The sequence below is a fragment of the Rhinolophus sinicus genome, chromosome 18 (assembly GCF_057876585.1).
Source record: "Rhinolophus sinicus isolate RSI-liver-muscle chromosome 18, RSI-T2T, whole genome shotgun sequence".
Lineage (NCBI taxonomy): Eukaryota > Metazoa > Chordata > Mammalia > Chiroptera > Rhinolophidae > Rhinolophus > Rhinolophus sinicus.
The window spans coordinates 115,680,602-115,704,275 of NC_142518.1; the positions used below are offsets into that span (position 1 = coordinate 115,680,602).

General features: G+C 55.9%; 1 protein-coding gene across 9 annotated transcripts; it reads left to right on the forward strand.

Annotated features, from left to right (window-relative positions):
* Positions 1-1,449: 1,449 nt before the first annotated feature.
* Positions 1,450-22,216, forward strand: MED12 (mediator complex subunit 12). Of its 9 annotated transcripts, none has more exons than XM_019747985.3 (46): positions 1,450-1,695; positions 2,215-2,319; positions 2,498-2,689; positions 2,844-3,003; positions 4,051-4,232; positions 4,423-4,533; positions 4,643-4,897; positions 5,271-5,417; positions 5,587-5,686; positions 5,812-5,948; positions 6,337-6,468; positions 6,824-6,950; positions 7,415-7,644; positions 7,996-8,076; positions 8,197-8,367; positions 8,570-8,714; positions 8,881-8,931; positions 9,239-9,357; positions 9,525-9,668; positions 10,074-10,237; positions 10,463-10,594; positions 10,937-11,164; positions 11,318-11,462; positions 11,598-11,718; positions 12,013-12,114; positions 12,221-12,334; positions 12,583-12,758; positions 12,945-13,124; positions 14,105-14,176; positions 14,594-14,760; positions 14,884-15,045; positions 15,297-15,408; positions 15,533-15,622; positions 15,991-16,100; positions 16,287-16,422; positions 16,661-16,822; positions 17,831-18,205; positions 18,399-18,549; positions 18,645-18,850; positions 18,986-19,063; positions 19,156-19,210; positions 19,286-19,373; positions 20,844-21,030; positions 21,320-21,517; positions 21,676-21,757; positions 21,941-22,216. In XM_019747985.3, the coding sequence occupies exons 1-46, from the start codon at positions 1,597-1,599 to the stop codon at positions 21,982-21,984; spliced, it is 6,525 nt and encodes a 2,174-aa protein (XP_019603544.1). In that variant the 5' UTR covers positions 1,450-1,596; the 3' UTR covers positions 21,985-22,216. The 9 variants fall into 9 exon arrangements, with proteins under 9 accessions (XP_019603544.1, XP_019603545.1, XP_019603537.1 ...); XM_019747986.3 differs by having other exon boundaries at positions 14,594-14,727; XM_019747978.3 differs by having other exon boundaries at positions 19,156-19,373.
* Positions 22,217-23,674: the final 1,458 nt, after the last annotated feature.

A 23,674-nucleotide genomic window follows, 5' to 3' on the forward strand; every position in this document is an offset into this window, starting at 1 on the left:
CTCTACCCTGAGAATCCAATCAGCTCTGCTTCTTCTGTGGTGTTTCCCCCCAGCAGCGTCCTCTTTTCCATGACCACAGCCACTGCGCTAAATCAGCCTCTCATTCCCGCTAGTCCAGATTCTTACTAGAACCCACTAACTGGCCTCCCTTTCTAAAGGCCCCCTGCTCTCTCATCCATTCTCCATCCTGTTGCCAGGTTTATCTTCCCCAAAACACAGAGCTGTTTGGAGAGACTATTGACAAAAGTTGTTTATTCAGGAAACATTTGTTGAGCCTTTAATATGTGCCAGGCACCGTGCTTATGTTCATCACTACCACCCCCCCACCCCCCACCCGCTAATTTTCTGCGGCTTAAAATTCCTCAGGGTTAGCTCAAATGCTAATGCCTCCAAGCAGAATGTTTACTGTCCTAAATCAGAATTAATTTGTCTCCCCAATGTGATTCAATAGTATTTTGCTATTGTTATTTTTATTCATTATTTGCTAGTTTTATTATTTTTATTTATGGTTATTTGTTACTTTTATTATAGCACTGTGTCTTCTCTCTAAAAGGCAATACCATCATCCAAAGTATATTGACTCAAGGGTCAAGAAAAAATCCTAGTCTCAGCTCTCTTACTCAGTGGCTGTATAACACCGGTGAGTGAACTTCGACTCTGAAAATCAGCCTACTCATCCCGCAAATGAAAACAATAATCAATAATCCGTAACTCTTGGGGCTGTGTGGGGATTAAAGGAGAGAATGTCGGAAAAGCATCTGACACTTAGTAGGTGTGTCTTTCGCTAGAGCAAGGGTTCTTAGCCTGGAATTCTTGGACACTGAGGGGATGCATCAATGAGCTTCAGGAGTCTAAGGGTCTCCCTGGAAAGTATCTAACATTTTGTACGTCTCTAGGTGCATTTTTCTGGGAAAAGGGCCACAGCTTCCATCAATATCTCAAAGGGATTCTGAATCAAAAAGGGTTCCAAATCTCAGTGCTAGGCCATAAAGACACTGAAGGATTAGATCTGGCCTTTCGGGGGTTTCCACGGTGCTTTCTTATGCCTACATAGGTTCGAATCTTCACAACGTTTATTTGAAGGTAGTATCGGTACACCCACGTTTTCGATGAAGAAACGAGGAGACGAAGAGCGGTTTGTAAGGGGCAGAGTTCCTAACCAATGCAATTCTACGGAGCATCGATTCCAGGCCAAGGACCGATCCCGGCGCCGGGAAGCCAGAGCCAGTCAGCGCCCGGCAGTGAGGCTGCCTCCCGCCTGGCAGGTTCGCATCCCCGCCCAGCGCGCGGCTGGGCGACGTCGCAGAGCTGCTGGCCCCGTGAAATCGATCCCCGGCTTCCAGGGAGAAACGCTCCCGGACGCGGAGCCCCGCCCCACGCCGGCCTGACCCCGCCCCGCCGCGGTTGGTCCTGCCCGACGGTTCCCGGCGTCCCTCGGTCCCCCTCGGTAGTTTCCGGCAGTGATCGGGACTTTCTAACGTGCCCCCTGTTGTCTCTCGGCCGCCGTCCTCGCCCCCGCCGCCCCCCCTTGCGGCTCCCTCTCCCCCTCCCCCCAGCCGGCCGGGCTGGTGCCTCCGGCGCTACGGGCTGGGCAAGATGGCGGCCTTCGGGATCTTGAGCTACGAACACCGGCCCCTGAAGCGGCCGCGGCTGGGGCCTCCCGATGTGTACCCTCAAGATCCCAAACAGAAGGAGGTGCGTTCACAGACCGGGGCTGTGGCGGGGCCGGGGGCCAGTAGTCAGTACCAGAGGAAGCGCCGAGGGGTGGGGGGGCGGGGCGGTCTGGTGAGAGCGAAAGTCCTGAAAGGGGGAAGAGTAAAGTGGGTGCTAGGGAGTGGGACCTGGAGGGCAGGGGGGCGGTTCCTGGGCGTGAATAAGGGACGACGGAGGGGCCCGCTGGAGGCGCCCCCTACACACACTCCCCTCAGAAAGTTGTCTGAGGCAGCTTGGTGAGCCGAGGCTGCTGCCAGCCTGCGAAGGAAGAGTGATGAGAGGAGCGAGCCCTGGCTGATGGGGAATCCGAGTGACTCGGGGGTGGGGGGGTGAGGGTGGGGTCCAAATGGACATGGGGGGGGCCTAGCTCTAAATAACCTATGCTACTCACTGCCCTCCTGCCTCCTTCCCCCTTCGTCCCCTGCCCTCCTCTCCCACCACCATCCCCCCAAAGAAAAAAAGAAAAAAAAACAACGCTAAAATGTCGTTTTCCTGCCTTAGGATGAACTGACGGCCTTGAATGTAAAACAAGGTTTCAATAACCAGCCTGCTGTCTCTGGGGATGAACATGGCAGTGCCAAGAACGTCAACTTCAATCCTGCCAAGGTGAGAAAACCATGCCAGGCTGAAGGAAAAGGCTGGAAGAATCTGAGAAGGAGCGAAGGCCCTGGGTTGCGAAGACTTTATGGGCCGACCTAAGTGATTCTCCTTCATAACCTACTGCCACCACATTGGCGTTGGCCCGTCAGAGGCATGGCCACCTCTCTACTCTTTCTTCCCTCAGATCAGTTCCAACTTCAGCAGCATTATTGCAGAGAAGTTACGTTGTAACACCCTCCCTGACACTGGTCGAAGGAAGCCCCAAGTGAACCAGAAGGACAACTTCTGGCTGGTGACTGCACGATCCCAGAGTGCCATTAACACCTGGTTCACTGACCTGGCTGGCACCAAGCCACTCACACAACTAGCCAAGAAGGTGAGATACTGTTTCCTGTTTTCAGGCCAAGTGTGTGTATGTATGGGGAGGGGGAGCGTGGGTACCAAGTACCCTCCTGTTCTCAGATTAAGCTGCATGAGTGCCAGCTCATGGGGATGAAAGAGGTCTCACAATTTGCGATGCCCATATCCAGGTCCCCATTTTCAGTAAGAAGGAAGAAGTGTTTGGGTACTTAGCCAAATACACAGTACCTGTGATGCGTGCCGCCTGGCTCATTAAGATGACCTGTGCCTACTATGCAGCAATGTCTGAGACCAAGGTTAAGAAGAGACATGTCGTTGACCCCTTCACGGGTGAGTAACTCCTAATACCAGGGGTCCCTCCACTGATCGCCTCGAGGAGTGATAGACCCTTGGATTCATTTTCCTTCCTCATCTATATTCCTTGCTTCTGCTTGTGTGTTGCATTCTCTCAGTAAGCACCGGTATCTTGAGCATCTACCGTATGTGTGTACTGGGCCGTGACGATGGCTGATCCCTAATCCATGCCCTTAGGATGCTTATAGTCTAGTAGGGAATGCCCCGGCATGTGTACGAATCACATCGTGAAATATCAGAAGTAGTAAGTGTCAAAAGAGGAGGCAGAAGCTTCTTTGAGACTTCAGTGGACAGAAATATTGCTTTGTTTTGGGGACACCTGGGGAGGTTTTACGCAGGTGGCATTTGACTAAAGCCTAAGAGGATTGATAGGATTTAGAAGTATAGCAGTCCTCCCTTGTCCCGGGAGGATGTGTTCCAAGACCCTCAGTGGATGCCTAAAACCGTGAATACTACCAAACCCTATATGTACTATGTTTTTTTTCTATACATATGTACCTATGATAAAGTTTAATTTGTAAATTAGACACAGTAAGAGATTGACAATAGTAAGCAATAATAAAATAGAACAATTCCGACAACATACTATAATAAAAGTTTTCTGAATGTGGTATCGCTCTTTCAAAATACTGTACTGTACTCACCCTTCCTGTGATGATGTGACATGATACGATGCCTGCATGATGAAATGGAGTGAGGTGAATGATGTAGGCATTGTGATGTAGCATTAGGCTACAATTGACCTTCTGGTGATGCGTGAGAGGGAGGATCGTCTGCTTTGGGTGATCCTGGACCATAGAGCTATGACAATGTCGATGACTGGATGTCAGGAACAGACAATATCAATGGTTGTGGAAATTTAATACTTTAGGACCGCAGTTGACCACGGGTAACCGAAACCACAGAAAGCAAAACCATGGATACGGGGAACCACTGTATGGTGATTGGGAGTGGGATGGGCGACAGAAGGTGCTCTAAGCAGAGGGACAGTATAAAATAGCCCTTTCCCCATCTTTCCCTTAGAATGGACTCAGATTGTCACCAAGTACTTGTGGGAGCAACTGCAAAAGATGGCTGAGTACTACAGGCCAGGGCCTGTGGGCAGTGGGGGCTGTGGTTCTACTATCGGGCCCTTGCCCCATGATGTAGAGCTGGCAATCCGGCAGTGGGACTACAACGAGAAGCTGGCCATGTTCATGTTCCAGGTAGGAAGTAGGGCCTATCGTGGGGGGCATTGGATTGAGCCTGAGCTCACACTCTGCCAGTAGGGATCGGGGTCAGCCTGCCACTTTGCCCCTGTTGTACTTCTCTTCGTCCTGTCATTGACTCTATCTGCCTCATCACTAAGCATCCCTGGGCCAAACCAATCCTCTTCCCAACCCCTGGTACCCACAGGATGGGATGCTGGACAGGCACGAGTTCCTGACCTGGGTGCTTGAGTGTTTTGAGAAAATCCGACCTGGAGAGGATGAGTTACTTAAGCTGCTGCTGCCTCTGCTGCTTCGAGTAAGGCCTAGGACCTAGGGGAGGGTTGGGGGAGAGGTTCGAGGCTGGGTAAGATGTGAGAGCAGGGTGCCTGGGGTAGAACTGGGGGCTTTGCTTCTTTTCTTCACAGTACTCCGGGGAATTCGTTCAGTCTGCGTACCTCTCCCGCCGCCTTGCCTACTTCTGTACCCGGAGACTGGCCCTGCAACTGGATGGCATGAGCAGTCACTCATCTCATGTTATGTCTGCTCAGTCGACAAGCACACTGCCCACTACCCCTGCTCCTCAGCCCCCAACTAGCAGCGCACCCCCCACACCCTTTAGTGACCTGCTTATGTGCCCTCAGCACCGGCCCCTGGTGTTTGGCCTCAGCTGTATCCTTCAGGTAGGCACTGGGTGGATCCAACGGCACATTGACAGGTGTCCCGATGGGAGTTGGATGCCTGTCCTGGAGAATGGGGGTGATTCATAATTGGAGGGGGAAGTCGGCACCGAGTACTTCCTTGGGAATTGATCACTGCTTCTCATTTGCAGGGTGTTAGTTCCTTTTCTGTTCCTTAGTTCTCTTTCAGGGCTAAATAGTAGGCCCAAAGGCTTTTAGGAGAGTGGGGGCTGGGAGGGGCGCCGAGACAGTATGACGCCACCCCAGAGACAGCATAAGTTTGGATGGGAACTCTAAGGGTGGGGTATAATAGTGGATGGAATTCTGGAGAGATTGCACTGGTACCTGAGTCTGACTTCTGTTTCCTGTCTGGAAGACCATCCTCCTGTGTTGTCCTAGTGCCCTGGTTTGGCACTATTCGCTGACTGATAGCCGAATTAAGACTGGCTCACCACTTGACCACCTGCCTATTGCCCCCTCCAACCTGCCCATGCCAGAGGGCAACAGTGCCTTCACTCAGCAGGTAAGTCAGACTAATCGCATGCCACCCCCAGATTGGCAGGTGAGGCTCCATTAGACATTGTCAGGAATAGTGACTCGGAGTCGGGCAGTGTTCTTTTAGCCTGGGCCCCTGGCCTTTGGCCTGCCTTGGTATACGGACGTCCTTACAATCTTCCTTTCCCATCTCGTAGGTCCGTGCAAAGTTGCGGGAGATTGAGCAGCAGATCAAGGACCGAGGACAGGCAGTCGAGGTTCGCTGGTCTTTTGATAAGTGCCAGGAAGCTACCGCAGGTGGGTTCCAGGGGACGGGTAATAAGAAGGACATTTGCGGGAAGGATGGGTGGTGAGGACACAGGCCTCACCATCGGATGCAGTGGGCTTCTACTTCAGGCCCCTTTGCCACTTTTGCTCCTTAGGCTTCACCATTGGACGGGTGCTCCACACTCTGGAAGTGCTGGACAGCCATAGCTTTGAGCGCTCTGACTTCAGCAACTCTCTTGACTCCCTTTGTAACCGAATCTTTGGATTGGGGCCCAGCAAGGATGGGCATGAGGTAAGCAAGGAGGGGATCTGAAGGAGTGGCAAACACTATGAGAGTGATGATATGTGTGGGGGGCAGGTGTGGAAACCAGGGGTTGTCTCAAGACCATCTTACTGGGGTTGGGTTTTTGAAGACAGGTCCCAGTCTTTAAGAAATGGGAACTTGGTTCTTTGTCTGCAGCCCTTCCTTGCTCACCCCTGTCTTCTTGGGCCTCCAGATCTCGTCAGATGATGTGAGAGTGATGATATGTGTGGGGGGCAGGCGTGGAAACCAGGGGTTGTCTCAAGACCATCTTACTGGGGTTGGGTGTTTGAAGACAGGTCCCAGTCTTTAAGAAATGGGAACTCGGTTCTTTGTCTGCAGCCCTTCCTTGTTCACCCCTGTCTTCTTGGGCCTCCAGATCTCGTCAGATGATGATGCTGTGGTGTCACTGCTGTGTGAATGGGCTGTCAGCTGCAAGCGTTCTGGTCGGCACCGTGCTATGGTGGTAGCCAAGCTGCTGGAGAAGAGACAGGCAGAGATCGAGGCTGAGGTTAGGGGCAGAGAGCAAGCGAAGAGTGCGATTGGCCAGTGGGGCAGTGGCAGCTGGGCATGGAGCCGGACGGAGCTGGTGGTGGGACCAGAGTTGAAGTTGTGAGAATCAAGAAGTGGTAGAGAGCCAACAGGGGAAGTTGAGGACAAAAGGCAAATGTATAACAGAAAGGAGTGGATTGATGTCAGAGCTAGAGTCGCGATGAAGACTTCAGTGGGGAAGCGGTAAAGAACGTGGAGGTCCAAGGGAGGATGCGAGTGGAAAGCTTGGGGTGGTGGTTCCTGCGTTACACACGGAGAAAGGAGCGAAGAAACAGGTAGAAACCAATCCTGCAGTTTGTACTCTCATCTCACAGCGTTGCGGAGAATCAGAAGCCGCCGATGAGAAAGGCTCCATCGCCTCTGGCTCCCTCTCTGCTCCCAGTGCTCCCATTTTTCAGGACGTCCTCCTGCAGTTTCTGGATACACAGGCTCCCATGCTGAGTATGGACCCCTGCCACCCCCTGCTCACCTCGGCCTAGACTCAGTTACCCGTCACTGTCATCAGAGAGCATAATTAAGGGCCTTCTGGTATATATTTCCGTCTTGGGCTCTCTGCAGAATGACTTTTGTTGATAATTCTAGTCATCGGTCATCTTCTAGTTTAACAGAACAGAGAAATAAAGAGAAGACTAAAACCCAGAACGTGCCATCGAAGTACTGTCACATATACTTAGGAGCAGAGATGCTGCATTGTTTAATGAGATGGCGTGGGGGGCAAGAGGTGGGGACCAGCCACACTTCGTCCCCCAGCAGTTTTTGGCTTGGTTTCTTTGTTGTTGGTGGCTCCTCTTCCTGCCCCCCTCGGGTACTCTAGGAGGAGCATGCCTTAAGTGGGTCCCTCTCCCTTCTTGCCCATGTCTTTTGTGCTTTCCTAACTCAACTTTTCTCGTTCCCTCCCCTTCCAGCGGACCCCCGGAGTGAGAGCGAGCGGGTGGAGTTCTTTAACTTGGTCCTACTCTTCTGTGAGCTCATCCGACATGATGTTTTCTCCCACAACATGTACACTTGCACCCTCATCTCCCGAGGGGACCTTGCCTTTGGAGCCCCTGGTCCCCGGCCTCCCTCTCCCTTTGACGACCCTGCCGATGACCAGGAACGCAAGGAGGCCGAGGGCAGCAGCAGTAGCAAGCTGGAGGTGAGTGAGCTTTTCCTGGCCCTCAATAGTTTCCCACCATGCTGCCATCCTCCTCCTGCCAGTCCCCTCCTAATGAGGGTAGTGTGTGCTCAATGCTTCATGTTTACCAGGCACTGGCACGGCATTCCTTTCCATTTGATCCTCAACCGCCCTGTGACGTTCTCTTATCCCCACTTTAAAGCTGAAAGAAACTGAGGCCTGTGGTGGTAAAATGACGGGTCAAGGCTCGGATCCAGGTCCTGTGCTTTTCCCAGCATGGTCTCTCTCCATCTCCCCATCAGCATTTCTGGATGGTGGGTGGGGAGCAGCTGCCTGGGCTAAAGCAAGTCCACTTGTGTTCCGTGCCCTCAGGACCCAGGGCTCTCGGAGTCTATGGACATCGACCCAAGTTCCAGTGTACTCTTCGAGGACATGGAGAAGCCTGACTTCTCAGTAAGTTGGAGCCTGGTGTGGAAGAAGCTGGCTCCGGGCCTCCCCCCCCACCCGCGAAGTTTCTCTGCACCCTCATCCTGTCTGCTTCCTCTGAAGGTTCTGCCCTCTCGCCTTCCTTAGCTGTTCTCCCCGACTATGCCCTGTGAGGGGAAGGGCAGTCCATCCCCCGAGAAAGTAGACATCGACAAGGAGATGAAGCCGCCGCCCAAGGAGAAGCTGGAAGGGACTCTCGGGGTCCTTTACGACCAGCCGCGCCATGTGCAGTATGCCACACACTTTCCCATCCCCCAGGTACTCCCCCCCACCCCCCACCGGGCGACCCTGTGTTTTGAGGCCAGGTTTCTGGTCAAGGACCATGCGGAGGGTCGGAGCTGTTCTAGAGGGTTCGGCGCGCGGGGCAGGGCCGGAGCACTGGGCTGCTGAGGGGCATGGCGCATGCTTTGAAGAGGAGGAAAGAGGTCCTGCCCAGTCTGACGGTGCCGCTGGGGTGCAGGAGGAGTCGTGCAGCCATGAGTGCAACCAGCGCTTGGTCGTACTGTTTGGGGTGGGAAAGCAGCGAGATGATGCCCGTCATGCCATCAAGAAAATCACCAAGGATATCCTGAAGGTTCTCAACCGCAAGGGCACAGCGGAAACTGGTGGGTGTGAGGCTCCTTAAGCAGATCTCCCCCAAAGAGTGCCCTAGTCAGTCTTCCCTTCACCAGCATAGGGCACTCCCAGTCATGTCCCGATAGCCTGTCTCTTGGGGTCCCCTGAGAGCTCTAGTCCTTTTGAAACTTCCCCCCTCGTTCCCCCCCTCTGCAGACCAGCTTGCTCCTATTGTGCCTCTGAATCCTGGAGACCTGACATTCTTAGGTACCTCACAGTAAGCCCCGTGCTGCTCGCCCTCCCTCGCCCTTCCCTCCCTCCCTGTACGCATTCCTCCAAGGTCCACATCGCCTGTGGTCCTCGAAACCTTCGCTTCACTGTCCCTTTCCCTTCATCCCTCGCCCACCCCTTCCTCGGCCCTCCCTTCCCATCTTCCCTTTCCCTTCACTCCGTGCCTCCTGTCCCCCTTCCTTCCCCACCCACCCATAGCCTTCTCTCCATACACCCCTTCCCCACCCCCAGTCAACGAGTTATCTTCCCTGTCCTGACTGGCCCCTTTCAACTGTCCCCTCAGGTGGGGAGGATGGGCAGAAGCGGCGGCGCAACCGGCCTGAAGCCTTCCCCACTGCTGAAGATATCTTTGCTAAGTTCCAGCACCTTTCCCACTATGACCAACACCAGGTCACAGCTCAGGTGTGGCCCACGTCCCGCCCCTTCCCACTCTCGGACCTCCTGTCCTGTTTTCTTTTCCTCATCTTTTCCCTGCCCTAGGGCTCCTGGTCTCATCCCCTTCCACCACCATCCTTTCCTGCTCTTCCCACCTGTCTGCACTCCCATCTCACTCCCACTGCCCTTATCAGGTCTCCCGGAATGTTCTGGAGCAGATCACGAGCTTTGCCCTTGGCATGTCATACCACTTGCCTCTCGTGCAGCATGTGCAGTTCATCTTTGACCTCATGGAATATTCGCTCAGCATCAGTGGCCTCATCGACTTTGCCATTCAGGTGGGGAACTTGGGCTGCCCGGGGTGGGGGAGTTTTGCTGCATAGCGTCCAAAGGACAGGACCGAGGCTGAAGCCAGAGGCACAGACTCTTCAGAGGGGGTGGGGGAGACATCAACTAAGATGGCAGGAACAGAGGCTCCCGTGCCCCCTGGGGAAGCTCAAGAGCTCAAGACTGTCCTCCCACTGTGGAGGTCCTAGAATCGGATCCTGGAGACTGTGTGCGTTGCTGATGCGGCTACTGTCCTTGATAGAATGAATGACAGTAGCCTATGGCAGCATGGCCCTTCCAAACGGAGGCAGCACCAGCAGGCTGGGGCTGGGCCCGGTCGTGGCAGTTTCTTCGCAGGAAGGGGCTTCTACACCGCGTATGGGGCCTCTTCTCATTTCTCACCCCTGCTCTGCTAGCTCCTGAATGAATTGAGTGTCGTCGAAGCTGAGTTGCTTCTCAAATCCTCGGACCTGGTGGGCAGCTACACTACCAGCCTGTGCCTGTGTATCGTGGCTGTCCTGCGACACTATCATGCCTGCCTCATCCTCAACCAGGACCAGATGGCACAGGTCTTTGAGGGGTAAGCGGAGCTTCGAAGTCAGCAAACACACAGGGCTCTGGTGAATGCGGGCGGAAGTGGCCTGCGAAGAGCACACAGGGCTCTCAGCGTGGGGAAGTGTGTACCATTCGGGAGAGGAGGAGAGGGGCGGGTCCAGCCGAGGGACTTGGGTCTGTGTCCAGGCATCTTTGTTGCCCGGCCCCTGCACTCTGCCTCTGGACCCTCCTGACCCTGCCTCCTTGACAGGCTGTGTGGCGTGGTGAAGCATGGCATGAACCGGTCGGATGGGTCCTCTGCGGAACGCTGTATCCTTGCTTATCTCTATGATCTGTACACCTCCTGTAGCCATTTAAAGAGCAAATTTGGGGAGCTGTTCAGGTAAGAGAGGTGGGAGGTTGGGTAGAGAGTGGAACCTTGTCCTGTCTCTTTCCCATTGCCGCCCAACTCGGCAGCCTGCCGTGTCTGGGGCCGTGGGCTTGGTCCCTGAGAACGGGCCTTCTTCCTCGGCCTTGTCTCCAGCCCATCCTGGGGGGCCTACACTCCCCCTCCCTGCCTCCAGAGGCCCCTGTACCTTCTTCTCCCTGGCTTCCTTTCTTGCCCAGTCTACTTTGTCCCTTCTCCATTTCCCTTGTCCCAGGGTCCCACGTTGCTCCCCCTTCCTGAGTATCCCTCTATGTCACCAGCCCGTCCACACTACTGTCTCCTTTCCCCACCCTGCAGTGACTTCTGCTCCAAGGTGAAGAACACCATCTACTGCAACGTGGAGCCCTCAGAATCCAATATGCGCTGGGCGCCCGAGTTCATGATTGACACTCTGGAAAACCCTGCCGCTCACACATTCACGTACACGGGGCTAGGCAAGAGTCTTAGTGAGAACCCTGCTAACCGCTACAGCTTTGTCTGCAATGCCCTTATGCACGTCTGTGTGGGGCACCATGATCCCGATAGGTATGGGGCGTACTGAGTGAGGAGTGGGCACCGCGCTCCGGCCCATATTGGGAGGGATGAAATGCCCGGGAGGTACTGCAGCCTTGGTCATTAACGAGTCTGTGCTTTTGCGGAACAAGGGTTTTCCTGAGGGCGCTTGTACTTTTTCCCCAGGGTGAATGACATCGCAATCCTGTGTGCGGAGCTGACCGGCTACTGCAAGTCCCTGAGCGCAGAATGGCTGGGCGTCCTTAAGGCCTTGTGCTGCTCATCTAACAACGGCACCTGTGGCTTCAATGACCTCCTGTGCAATGTGGATGTGAGACGGGACGGGCTCCTGCTGGGACGCATGGGCCAGTTCCCAGGGCAGGCTGGGAAGGGGCAGACTTCTGGGGACTGGAGCAGGTGCCCTCTGTCCACACTCAGTCACCATGTCTGTCTGCTTTTCCTCCAGGTCAGTGACCTGTCTTTTCACGACTCGCTGGCTACCTTTGTTGCCATCCTTATCGCTCGGCAGTGTTTGCTCCTGGAGGATCTGATCCGCTGTGCTGCCATCCCTTCACTCCTTAATGCTGGTGACCTGGCAACCCAGAAGCCCTAGCATTCCCAGACCCCAAATTTCACTGCACATTCGATGGCCGCACTCCCGGTGTTCAGTGTGGGGCTCCCTGCCATCAGCTTGTGACGCTACAAGGAGCTGCCCTCATACAGCCAAACAGTTGGCGGTTCCACCCCTCCTCTGGCATTATCTTGCCTTTGCTCCTTTTGCCTGAGTTCGGCTCCCCTGTTAGCATCCGCCCCCCCAAACCCATATGCAGCCCGCCTTCATCCTTCATCCTGTCTGATCTGCTCTGTCTTCCTTTTTTCAGCTTGCAGCGAGCAGGACTCTGAGCCAGGAGCCCGGCTTACCTGCCGCATCCTCCTCCACCTTTTCAAGACACCTCAACTCAATCCTTGCCAGTCGGATGGAAGTAAGTGACCCCTTTGGAGCCAGCCAGCAGTAGAAAGAGTGGCTACCGGCCTGCCCCCCCCACCCCAGTTCCCTACTGCTTCCCCTGACTTCAGCTCCCTCCCCAGACAAGCCTACGGTAGGAATCCGCTCCTCCTGTGACCGCCACCTGCTGGCTGCGTCCCAGAACCGCATCGTGGATGGAGCCGTGTTTGCTGTTCTCAAGGCTGTGTTTGTACTTGGTATGGGGGTAGGAAGGGAGTGGGGCCAGAAGTGTGTCTAGGGTGGAGCGCCAGCGAAACTACAAAGGACAGTCTCTCTCTCCCGAAGGTGGTCTCCCTGACCTTTGGGGAGGAGAGCGGGGAGGGAAGTATATTTCTGTCCCATAGGGCAGGATTTGGGGAGCTGCTGCCCTGTGGGTCTGGGCTGGGTCTCCCCACAGTGTTCAGATCTCACTCTGCCCTCCCTATCTCCCGCCCGTGGGCCACAGGGGATGCGGAGCTCAAGGGCTCAGGCTTCACTGTGACAGGAGGGTCAGAAGAACTTCCAGAGGAGGAGGGAGGAGGTGGCAGTGGCGGTCGGAGGCAGGGTGGCCGCACCATCTCTGTGGAGACAGCCAGTCTGGATGTGTATGCCAAGTACGTGCTGCGCAGCATCTGCCAACAGGTCAGTGTCACCTTCCCCCACCCCTCCTGAATGCCTCTCTATAATATCGTCCTGTTTCCAGCCATGAGCACGCCACCTCCCTACCATACATCACGTCCCTCGGCAAGCCCTAGCCCATTGCCCTCGTTCCTGACCTGCCCCTGCCCCTGCTCGCTGCCCCAGTGCCCTGACGACTGGCTTCCTCAGGAATGGGTAGGAGAACGTTGCCTTAAATCGCTGTGTGAGGACAGCAATGACCTCCAAGACCCCGTGCTGAGTAGTGCCCAGGCCCAGCGCCTCATGCAGCTCATCTGCTACCCACATCGACTGCTGGACAGTGAGGATGGCGACAACCCCCAGCGGCAGCGCATTAAGCGGATTCTCCAGGTGGGCCAAGGTGACGGGGGCCATGGAGGGGGCTGTGGGACCTGAGCCTGGGGTGAAACCATGGAACCTTGAGGGAAACAGAGAGGGAGTTAGTAAGACGCTGAACAAGGATGTGGGCAAGAGGTGGTGAGAGAAACGGCTCCAGCAGTGGTTTGGAAGTCAAGGCCAAGCCGTCTGGACTCCAGGATAAACTGCCAGGTGACAGCACAGCCGTCTGGGTGGGGTAGAACTGTTGCTTATCAGTGGGAGGCCTCATTTCTGGCATTTGGGTCATGGCTCAGTAATGGGTACTGAGCATCTCCTGCATATGGAGCGTCTGCTTTGTGCTGGGTACTGTGCTCAGTACTCTGTACACACTCTCATTTAATCTTTCTGATCCTGAGAAGTAGCTATGAGGATCCCTGTTTGACCAGTGAGGAAACTGAGGCTATGACGTTAGATAACTTGCCCAGTCACGCTGCTAGGAAATTGCGTGTCCGTGTGTGAACCCAGATGGAGCCATGCCCTTTCTGCTCCACCTCGCTGCTGCAGACAGTTGGGTAAAGGGTGAGCAAAGAAAGCCATTGAAGGAGAAGCTAAAGGAATGAGGTCTCTTCAGCCCCGAGGAGACAATGCCAAAGAGAGATTAGCTACCAGTGGCCTTGGGGTCTGCAGAGGGCTTTCAGCAGCTGGTGTGAAGTAGGAGGTGCGGGCTTCAACTTGAACATCAACGATTTAGCTCAGGTGTTAAACGGCACTTCCTCACGCTGAGGAATGGGAGGCCCTGCAACCGTAGGCTGAGAACACGTGAAGTCTTTCCTGAACTGCTTTTAAAATAGGATCCATTTGTCAACCATTTGGGATTATTTAGGTATAGTCTTTCCTAAAGCTGGATCCAGAGGGGTACCTTTCAGTATGGGATTTGAGGCTCTGAGAGATCAGGAACTGGCCTCAGGGTGACACGATGATGACTAGCTTGGGGATGGGGGTCTCTGTCACAGAACTTGGACCAGTGGACCATGCGCCAGTCTTCCTTGGAGCTGCAGCTCATGATCAAGCAGACCCCCAACAATGTGAGTGGTGCCTGCTCCATGTGTCGGAGGTGGGCCACCATAGAAGAGCCTTGGTCCTACCTGGGCTTCTTGAGATAAGAGAGCATGGGAAGAGGGCAGATGTGTGGAGCCGATGATAAGGGAACTGGGTTGGGAGTGTTGGGGCTCTCAGCTGTGAGGAAGGTTGGCGGCGATAGTGGTGGTGGAGGCTGTTTCTATGGCCACAACCGCAAGGGGGTTTGTCAAGGAGAAGACAGTGGGGAATTGGAGAAATACGGAGGTGCTGGGGCGCACGACCCCTAACACAGTGGTGTCCCGACCCTCCCATCAACCTCCATGGGTGCCTTCCCATGCCCTCATCTCTCGTCTCCCCTACTATCTGTTTTCCGTCACTGCCAGCTACCCATTTAGCATCCCTGTGCCTTTCCTCCTTCCCAGGAGATGAATTCCCTCTTAGAGAACATTGCCAAAGCCACAATTGAGGTTTTCCAACAGTCAGCAGAGACAGGGTCCTCTTCTGGAAATACTGCAAGCAACATGGCCAGCAGCAGCAAGACCAAGCCCGTGCTCAGGTTGGGTAGACACGTGTTAGGACCCAGGCCCTTGTGAGTTTCTCTGCTGGCCGCCTGGAGATGGGTGTCGGGCATGGCCGTGAGGATCGGGGAGGATGGATTGTCCTAACCGTGCCTGGCTGCTCTGTAACCTGGTGGACTCCATCTGTCCCCCAGCTCTCTAGAGCGCTCTGGTGTCTGGCTGGTGGCCCCTCTCATTGCTAAACTGCCCACCTCAGTCCAGGGGCACGTGCTGAAGGCTGCTGGGGAAGAATTGGAGAAGGGCCAGCACCTGGGCTCTTCTTCCCGCAAAGAACGTGATCGACAGAAGCAGAAGAGGTAAAGCCCCTGTCGGGGGTGGGATTGAGGAGTGGAAAGGAGAGGAAGCGGGCCCAGCCTGGAACGCTTGAGGCACGGGGAGAGGATAAAACCCATGGAAAGGTGGAAAGTCGGAGGGTAAAAGTGAGCACAGTTGAGCAAGGGGCTGGATCTTACAGAGCAGACCCTGGGGCTTGGGCAGTGAGTTGGAAGCTGCCTGGTCTCCAACCCATGGTCCCGTTGTTGTGTTTTTCTGTCCCTCCTGTGTCCAGCATGTCCCTGTTGAGCCAGCAGCCTTTCTTGTCCCTGGTGCTGACGTGTCTGAAAGGGCAGGATGAGCAGCGTGAGGGACTCCTTACATCCCTCTACAGCCAGGTGCACCAGGTACAGGCCTCTGGGCTATGGAGCCGGGCAGGAGGGCAGACAGGATGCAGCCGGGCAGCCACGGGGCACCTTGGAATGGAAACGAGGCTGTCCCTGAGCTGCGCGATACTTGTTTCTGTCTTAGATTGTGAATAATTGGCGAGATGACCAGTACTTGGATGATTGCAAACCTAAGCAGCTCATGCATGAGGCCCTCAAACTGCGGCTCAACCTGGTGAGGAGGAGGAAGGGGTCGGGTGAGGATGGAGGTTCCAGCTTTCTGAGAGGACATGGGGCCCGAAAGTGGTTGAGGAGACTGGACCCTGGCAGGGTCTCTGCCCCCATCCTCCCACATTCTGGCTGGGCCCGAGAAGACCTAGAACCCTGTTTTGCAATGTTGAATGGAATTCAACTCCCATGATTTTATAAGTAAGGGACTGAGGCCCAGAGATGTCAGTTGTTCAGTCACTGGCCCAAGACTACGTAGTGAATCCCGGGTACACCTGGCGCATTGACCACGGGCATCCCAAGTGCACCCCAGCCACGCCCTTCAGCACTGGGCTTCGCCCTGAGCCGTCTGACGGAGCTGTGCTGGCCTGGCAGGTGGGGGGCATGTTTGACACGGTGCAGCGCAGCACACAGCAGACCACGGAGTGGGCGGTGCTTCTCCTGGAGATTATCATCAGCGGCACTGTGGACATGCAGTCCAACAAGTAAAGCATCCCCTCCCTCCGCCTCGGTGCCCATGCTAACCCCCTGCCCCCAGCAGGTGTCTGCAGAGGCCCTGGCTTCCCGACCCGGTCCCGATGCCCTCAGCAGTGCTCTCTGCTTGTGTCCAGCCCAAGGCCTGCGTCCTCACCTCTGCCTTACCCGGTTTTCTCCCTGGCTTCCTGTCATAGCGAGCTCTTCACTACTGTACTGGACATGCTGAGCGTGCTCATCAATGGCACCCTGGCCGCTGACATGTCCAGCATCTCCCAGGGCAGCATGGAGGAGAACAAACGTGCCTACATGAACCTGGTGAAGAAGCTGCGGGTGAGCGGATGAGGCAATGGCGATGCTGGGGAGATGGACTGTGCTTCGCACCACGTCCCCTGACCTTCCAGTGGCTGGCCTGCCTCAGGGCCTTTGCTCTGGCCACAGCCCCCAGCCTTGCCTTTTGCTTTGTTTTGCCTTCGTTGTTTGCACAGCCAGGTTCCGTGCTATCCCCAGACTTCCCGTGCCTCTGGTTCTGTAGCCCTGAACTCTTGTCCCCTTGTCCTTGTGCCTGCAGAAGGAGTTGGGGGAGCGCCAGTCAGACAGTCTGGAAAAGGTTCGCCAGCTGCTGCCGCTGCCCAAGCAGACCCGGGATGTCATCACCTGTGAGCCCCAGGGCTCCCTTATTGACACCAAGGGCAACAAAATTGCTGGCTTTGATTCCATCTTCAAGAAGGAGGCACGTTCCATTGTCTTTCCACCCCGGCCCTGCTTCCCACCCTGACCCCCATCCACAGCTGTCCCCCCTTTGGACAAGCGCCTTTCCTCCATCCAACTTGTAGCTACCATGTTTCCCCCAAAATAAGACTGGGTCTTACATTAATTTTTGCTCCAAAAGACACGTTAGGGCTTATGTTCAGGGGATGTCATCCTGAAAAATCATGCTAGGGCTTATTTTCTAGTTAGGTCTTCTTTTCGGGGAAACGCGGCATAATAGAAAGGATCGTCAGGCTAGGGCATCCATTGGGCTGTGCAGTGACAACTGCCTGTGAGGTGCTCAGCTCATCACTTAACTTTCCTTACATTCTTCCCCCGTCCCTATCTTGGGAGTCTAACCCTCTTTCCTTGGTCCGTCCCTTCACCCCTACCGGCCACTCAGCAATCCTGTCCACCTTTTAACATGCCGCCCATTTCTCAGCACCCCGCCGTCCTCTATCCTCTGCCCCGCCTGCCTCCTGTCCTGCACCCCCCCGCTTTCATGACCGCCCTCATCTCCGCCCCTGCATTTCTCTCCCACACCCCCCGCTCTGCACAGTTGTGTCCTCCCCTGTCTATCGGTGGCATTATTTGTTCAGTAACCGTGTTGTGTGCAGTGGAGGGAGAGGAAAAGAGGGTGCAGGATTTACAATCCAGTCAACCCATGCACGGTACACTGTTTTCATTTTCCTAGGCCTCCTGTGTCTGTCTATCCGCCTGTCTGTGTCTCCGTCTGCCTGCCTCTCACTCTACCTCTCAGTATCTCTCCACCCATCTATTTGCCTCTTTCTCTGCGTGTCTTTAGTCCCGTTTCTGTCTGTCTGCTCCCCCGCCCATCGCTCTGTCTCTGCTGTGTGCACATGTGTGTGTCCGTGTTCATCTATCTTCCCCTCGCCCTGTCCCCTGAACCTTCCCTTGACTTGCCTTGGTTGCCAGTGGGCCATTCCCCTTCCTCCATGTCCTCAAGGTCTGTCTTCTTCTCCCGGAGCAGGGTTTGCAAGTTTCCACCAAACAGAAGATCTCTCCCTGGGATCTTTTTGAGGGCTTGAAGCCATCGGCGCCTCTGTCCTGGGGCTGGTTTGGGACAGTACGGGTGGACCGGCGAGTGGCCCGGGGTGAGGAGCAGCAGCGCCTGCTGCTTTACCACACACACCTGAGGCCCCGGCCACGGGCCTATTATCTGGAGCCGCTGCCACTGCCACCGGAAGATGAGGAGCCCCCTGCTCCCACCCTGCTGGAGCCTGAAAAAAAGGCCCCAGAGCCCCCGAAAGCTGACAAAGCTGGGGCCGCCCCAGCCAGCACTGAGGAGCGCAAGAAGAAGTCCACCAAGGGCAAGAAACGCAGCCAGCCCACCGCCAAGACGGAGGTTTGTGCCGCCGCAGGCTGCTGCTTCCACAGCCTCTGTCTCTCGATGGTCCTGCCCAGGTTCTGGCTTGGGGGCAGGGGGCGCGTTGGGCAGGCTGCCCTTGGCATTATACACATTCAGCATCCAGGCCCTGTTGGGCCTGCCAGCCCGCCTCGGCCCAGCCTCCGCCTGTTCCCCCTCTGCCTTCACACAGGACTATGGAATGGGCCCGGGGCGGAGTGGTCCTTACGGTGTGACGGTACCTCCGGACCTCCTGCACCACGCGAACCCTGGCTCCATCCCACACATTAGCTACAGACCGGGCTCCATAGGCCTGTACACCCAGAATCAGCCACTACCTGCAGGTGAGTGCCCAGCCAGGAAGGAGGGACTTACCTGCACGCCCCTGCCGCCTGGAGGCCCGACGAGCCTGGAGAGCTCAGCCTGCTCCCCTTTCCAGGTGGCCCTCGCGTGGACCCATACCGCCCCGTGCGCTTACCGATGCAGAAGCTGCCGGCCCGGCCACCGTACCCTGGGGTGCTGCCCACAGCCGTGACAGGTGTCATGGGACTGGAACCGTCGCCGTACAAGGCCTCCGTGTACCGACAGCAGCAGCCTGCGGTGCCCCAAGGACAGCGCCTTCGCCAGCAGCTTCAGGCAAAGATAGTGAGAGGGGCCTCCGGGAGAGGGGCATTTGGGGGACACTCGGGATCTTCACAGGATGTGTAGAGTGGGAGACACAGGGAACAAGACGGCGGAAAGTGTTGCCTCAGTCTGAGTTGGTCTCCTTTCCCCCTTTAGCAGAATCAGGGGATGTTGGGCCAGCCATCTGTCCACCAGATGACTCCCACCTCTACCTATGGTTTGCAGACCTCCCAGGTAAGGGCCCGACATGGTGAGGATTGGGGAGCTCGGTGTGAGTTGCTCTACGCGCCCTTGGCCCTGACACCCTCTCTCGTCCTCCCGTCCAGGGCTATACTCCTTATGTTTCTCATGTGGGATTGCAGCAACACACAGGCCCCGCAGGTACCATGGTGCCCCCCAGCTACTCCAGCCAGCCTTACCAGAGCACCCACCCTCCTACCAATCCTACTCTTGTAGATCCCACTCGCCACCTGCAGCAGCGGCCCAGTGGCTATGTGCACCAGCAGGCCCCAAGCTACGGACACGGGCTGAGCTCCACTCAGAGGTACCCTCGGGAGTGGGGGGTCATGAAAACACTGACATACGAAGGAGCATGTGACTGGGGAAAGCCTGTCGGGAGGTGATGGGACGAGTCAGACCTTCTGGAGATGTCCAGAACACTTAGCTAGCCATGTCGCCTATTGCCACAAAAGGCCAGAGCCAGAAGGCATCCTGGTGACCAGTAGTCTCACACCTACTTCCCCAGCATTTCTTCGAGGCCTAGAGAGGGGGAGTCATTCGTATGACCATGATAAGGGGAAATCTGGGGTGCCTAGATGCACTGCACGATCAGGAGTCATCAGGCCGGCATTAGAGCAGCCCACCAGCGGACTGGGCTCAAGAACACACCCTCCTGCTGTGCTGAGCGGCAGGCAAACCTTAGCTGAGACCTTGTGATTGTGGTTTGAGGCTCCCCAGCTTAGGGTGTAGGACCCTGGGGGGTGGAGCTTTCCTTAGACAAAGTCCTTTCCTTAAAAGTGTGGCCAGCGTGATGCTGGGGTGACATGAGGAAAGACACTACAAAAACTCCCAAGTCCCTCAGCACAAAGAATGGTTAGCGGGGGAGATGAGACTTACACATGAGAACACTTAGAGAACGCGCTGAGGGCGGAGTAACCAGGTGTGCACTTGTGTGCTGTGAAGTCAGATGCGGATCCAGAAAAGGTAGGTGTGGCTGCTGTCCTGGTGGGCCTAGTCAGCAGAGAAAGTGTCGTGAAGGAGGTCAGACTGGTGCTGGCCCTGCAGGGATCACTCCAGTTTGGGTATTTGGACAGCAGGAGAAGGAAGGGGTTTGCAGGTAGAGGACATAGCATGAACAGACACGTGGGGACCCAAAGGAGCAGGCTGGCTGGGAGGACCAGTAGGAGAAGAGCTTGGATGGACATAAGACCTGTTGAGGGAGGTAGTGGGGGTAGGCCAGTGCTGGGCAGGGTGGAGAGGGCCGTGGGTGCTCAGTTCACAAGTGACACAGTCCGAGGAAGGGCTCTTCTGGTCTGGAAAGTGACATGGGGAGTTGGGCGTGTGGAGGGATTGGTGTGGAATGCGTGGAGAGCATGCATAGGGAAGGTGCGAGAGGACTTGAGATGGGGCCGGTGGTGTGCACACTGGGGTAAGGAAGGCGGAAGGAGCAGTAGGAATCCATTGTCTTGAAGCCCCTGAAATGTGATCAGGGTCACCACCACCAACAGAAACCTCAGTGAGTGTTTCCAAAATGCCTGTCTTGTACTGAGACTGGTTTGTGTTTTCATAAGAGAAAAATAACTGTACCAAATTGAATAATTCCTAACCGTGAAGGTTAGGAGACGCCAAGATGGGGTATTGTGTTCACCCCTCATCCGCCCAACTAGAAAGCTGTCAGAACCCCAAAGGGCACTCGCGGTTGGTGACAGGGCATGAGTGAAATGAAGTGCCGAAGTATCCTTCCGGGTAGAATCCTGGACATGCCTGCCTCTCCCGGGGCCTTGTGTCTTTGCAGGTTTTCGCAGCAGAGCCTGCAGCAAGCACCCATAATGGGCGCCCTTACCCCACTGGGGGCCCAGGGCGTGCAGGCTGCCGTGCGCTCGGCCTCCATCGTGCCTGAGCAGCAGCCGCAGCCGCAGCCGCAGCCGCAGTCACAACAACAGTACCACATCCGGCAGCAGCAGCAGCAGCAGCTCCTGCGGGTAAGGCCTGGGGAGCCCCGGAGCTGCCCCGCTTCCTCCACGCTGTCGTCCAGACTGACTGTGGCCTTGGTTGGCACGCACTGGCACGTGCTGAGGCTAGGAAGCCAGTCCACCTGGTTTCTGGGGGTCTTGCTGGGACAGAGTTGGGGCTTGTCTGGGGTCCCGGATATTGGGTTTCTGGGTATGCGCTTTTCTCCCTACTGCTGCTTCCCTGCCATCATGCCTCCACCTGGCCACCCCTGCACTCAGCTGCTTTGCTCTCCTTCAAGTATCTGGTGTTTTCTCGCAGCAGCAGCAACAGCAGCAGCAGCAGCAGCAACAGCAGCAGCAGCAACAACAACAACAACAACAGCAGCAGCAGCAGCAACAACAACAACACCAGCAGCAGCAACAACAGCAGCAGCAGCAGCAACAGCAGCCGCAGCAGCAGCAGGCGGCGGCCCCGCCCCAGCCGCAGCCCCAGCCCCAGCCCCAGTCCCAGCCCCAGGTACCTGCAGGCTCGGGGACAGCGTGCATGGGGTGGAGGGGGAGGCAAGGCACTGCACGCAGAAAAGGGGTCAGGACATGAGGATGCACCAGGAAGAGGAAGGTTCCAAGTAGAAGGAAGGTTCCAGTTCAGTATCCCACTTGCCATCTCCACCACAGTTCCAGCGCCAGGGACTTCAGCAGACACAGCAACAGCAACAGACAGCAGCTTTGGTCCGGCAGCTGCAACAACAGCTCTCCAGTAAGCCTGCCTCCCTGCCCAGCACAGCCCCACAGAATGAATGGGGGGGGGGTCAGTGGCCGAGGAGATGGCTTCCGGCCCAGGTTGTGGGGGGAAGCCTTGCACTCCATCCCTTCCCCTGGCACCAGAATGGCTCTCCACATGCTTGGCTTCCTACCCCTGATCCTCTCTGGTTTTTCACAGATACCCAGCCACAGCCCAGCACCAACATATTTGGACGCTACTGAGCCACCTGGAGAAGCGGCTTGTGCACTGGATTTGGCCCCACCCAGTCCTCCGAATCCCCAGTCCCCTTCCCGGGGTAGCACCAGGACTGGCTGGGGCTCTTTCTTCAGGCTCCATTTTGAATGAGTCTTTCGTATTTTTGTTAATGTCAGACATGGAGCTGTTGGGTTTTGTATATTATTTATATAGAGACCCCGGAGCTGTTGCACCCAATACACAGAGCTTCTTTGCAAAGGGCGCCTGTGACTTCTGCATGTGTGGGAAGGGCGGGCCGGTGGGAGCTGAGAGCCTTCATCCTGATCACGTCTCCCTACTTCCCTTGCACCCCCTAAACTTCTCAGTTCGATTTGGATTGCTGTCCTCTCTTCCCTTGTCCAAATGGGCACCGTATTACAGTTTGAGCCCTTAGTCTCTTCTCGAGGCAGCTGACCTCGAGCTAGATCACACAGCTTCTGGGCAGCTTCTCTCCATGGCAGATAGACCATTGGAATGGGGGAGGGGCCGCCACACCAGAGGAAGAATCCATGAACCTCATTCTCCTCCTCCCACCCATCCCACAGGCGTGCGGGGTTTGGAACAAGCTTCAGGGTGGATGGGGTGACACTGCCTACCCTTTTTGCCATGGTGTGTGGCCCTCATCATGCACAGAGCCGTATCCTAGGCTGAGACCTTCCCTGAGAGTCACGTTTCTGGGATGAAAACTGCCCTCCATTAGGAAGTGTCACCATCAAACAGGTGGTGAAACGCTGGTACGGTTCCAGGAAGAGGAGAAAGTAAAAGGAAGCATCCTTTTCTCTCTACTCTGCTGCTGGAACTGCTTGTTTTCACACGACCCACCTTGGCAGTTACCCAGGGTAACTGTTGCTCACTCCCACTTTACAGTAGAGAGAACGCAAAACTGTTGCTCCAGAGCCACTGGGAACTGCACAGGGCCATTCTGAGCCCTCTTGCTTCAGGCTGGGGGCCCGAGACCTGAGGCTCCAGGAGAGCCAGCTGGTTCACTGCAGTGGAGTCTTCTTCCGCTGTGCCAGCTGGGGCTGGAAGAAGGCCAGCCCCAGCCCATGGGTGGGGGGCACAGGTTGACTTTGACAACTTCAGGATAACATCCACGCCGTCGTTACACTAGATGACTGGGAAGGGTCAAGTGTGCCGGTCAACCCAGGAGTGGCAATCCATACCCAACTTACCAAAAATGAAAATAAACTCCCTCTTGGAGGCCCACCAAGTGTGGGACTTAGCAAGTATAAGAGTCGTGCGCTCAAGGAACAGAATTCTCCCTCAGGGCAAAGGCAAACATGACTGCAGCTTTCTCCTGCCCTCTTCTATCCTGACCAACGTTCCAAGGAGTTACAGGGGGAGAGGCATGGCTGCATAAGACACTCAGAGGGGCTTGAGGTGGGGGTGGGGCTCCACAGGTGCACCACACAGAGAACACGGCATTGACAGCCGGATCTGGAGGTCGGGACAGACAAGTGGGACAAACGGTATGCTGGCAGTCTGATGCTCACGCCCCCCCCCCCCCCCAGAAAGGAACGGCATTGACCTTTGGGACAGTGTCACGATGAGGGCAGAGTGCCCACACTGGTGCTGGTGCTAAGGACAGGTGAGGGGTGCTGAATGAGGTGGAGGCCGGTCTTTGTGAATTATGATGGGGCTCCTGCAGGCTGTGCCTCAGTTTCTCCCTTTGTCTCA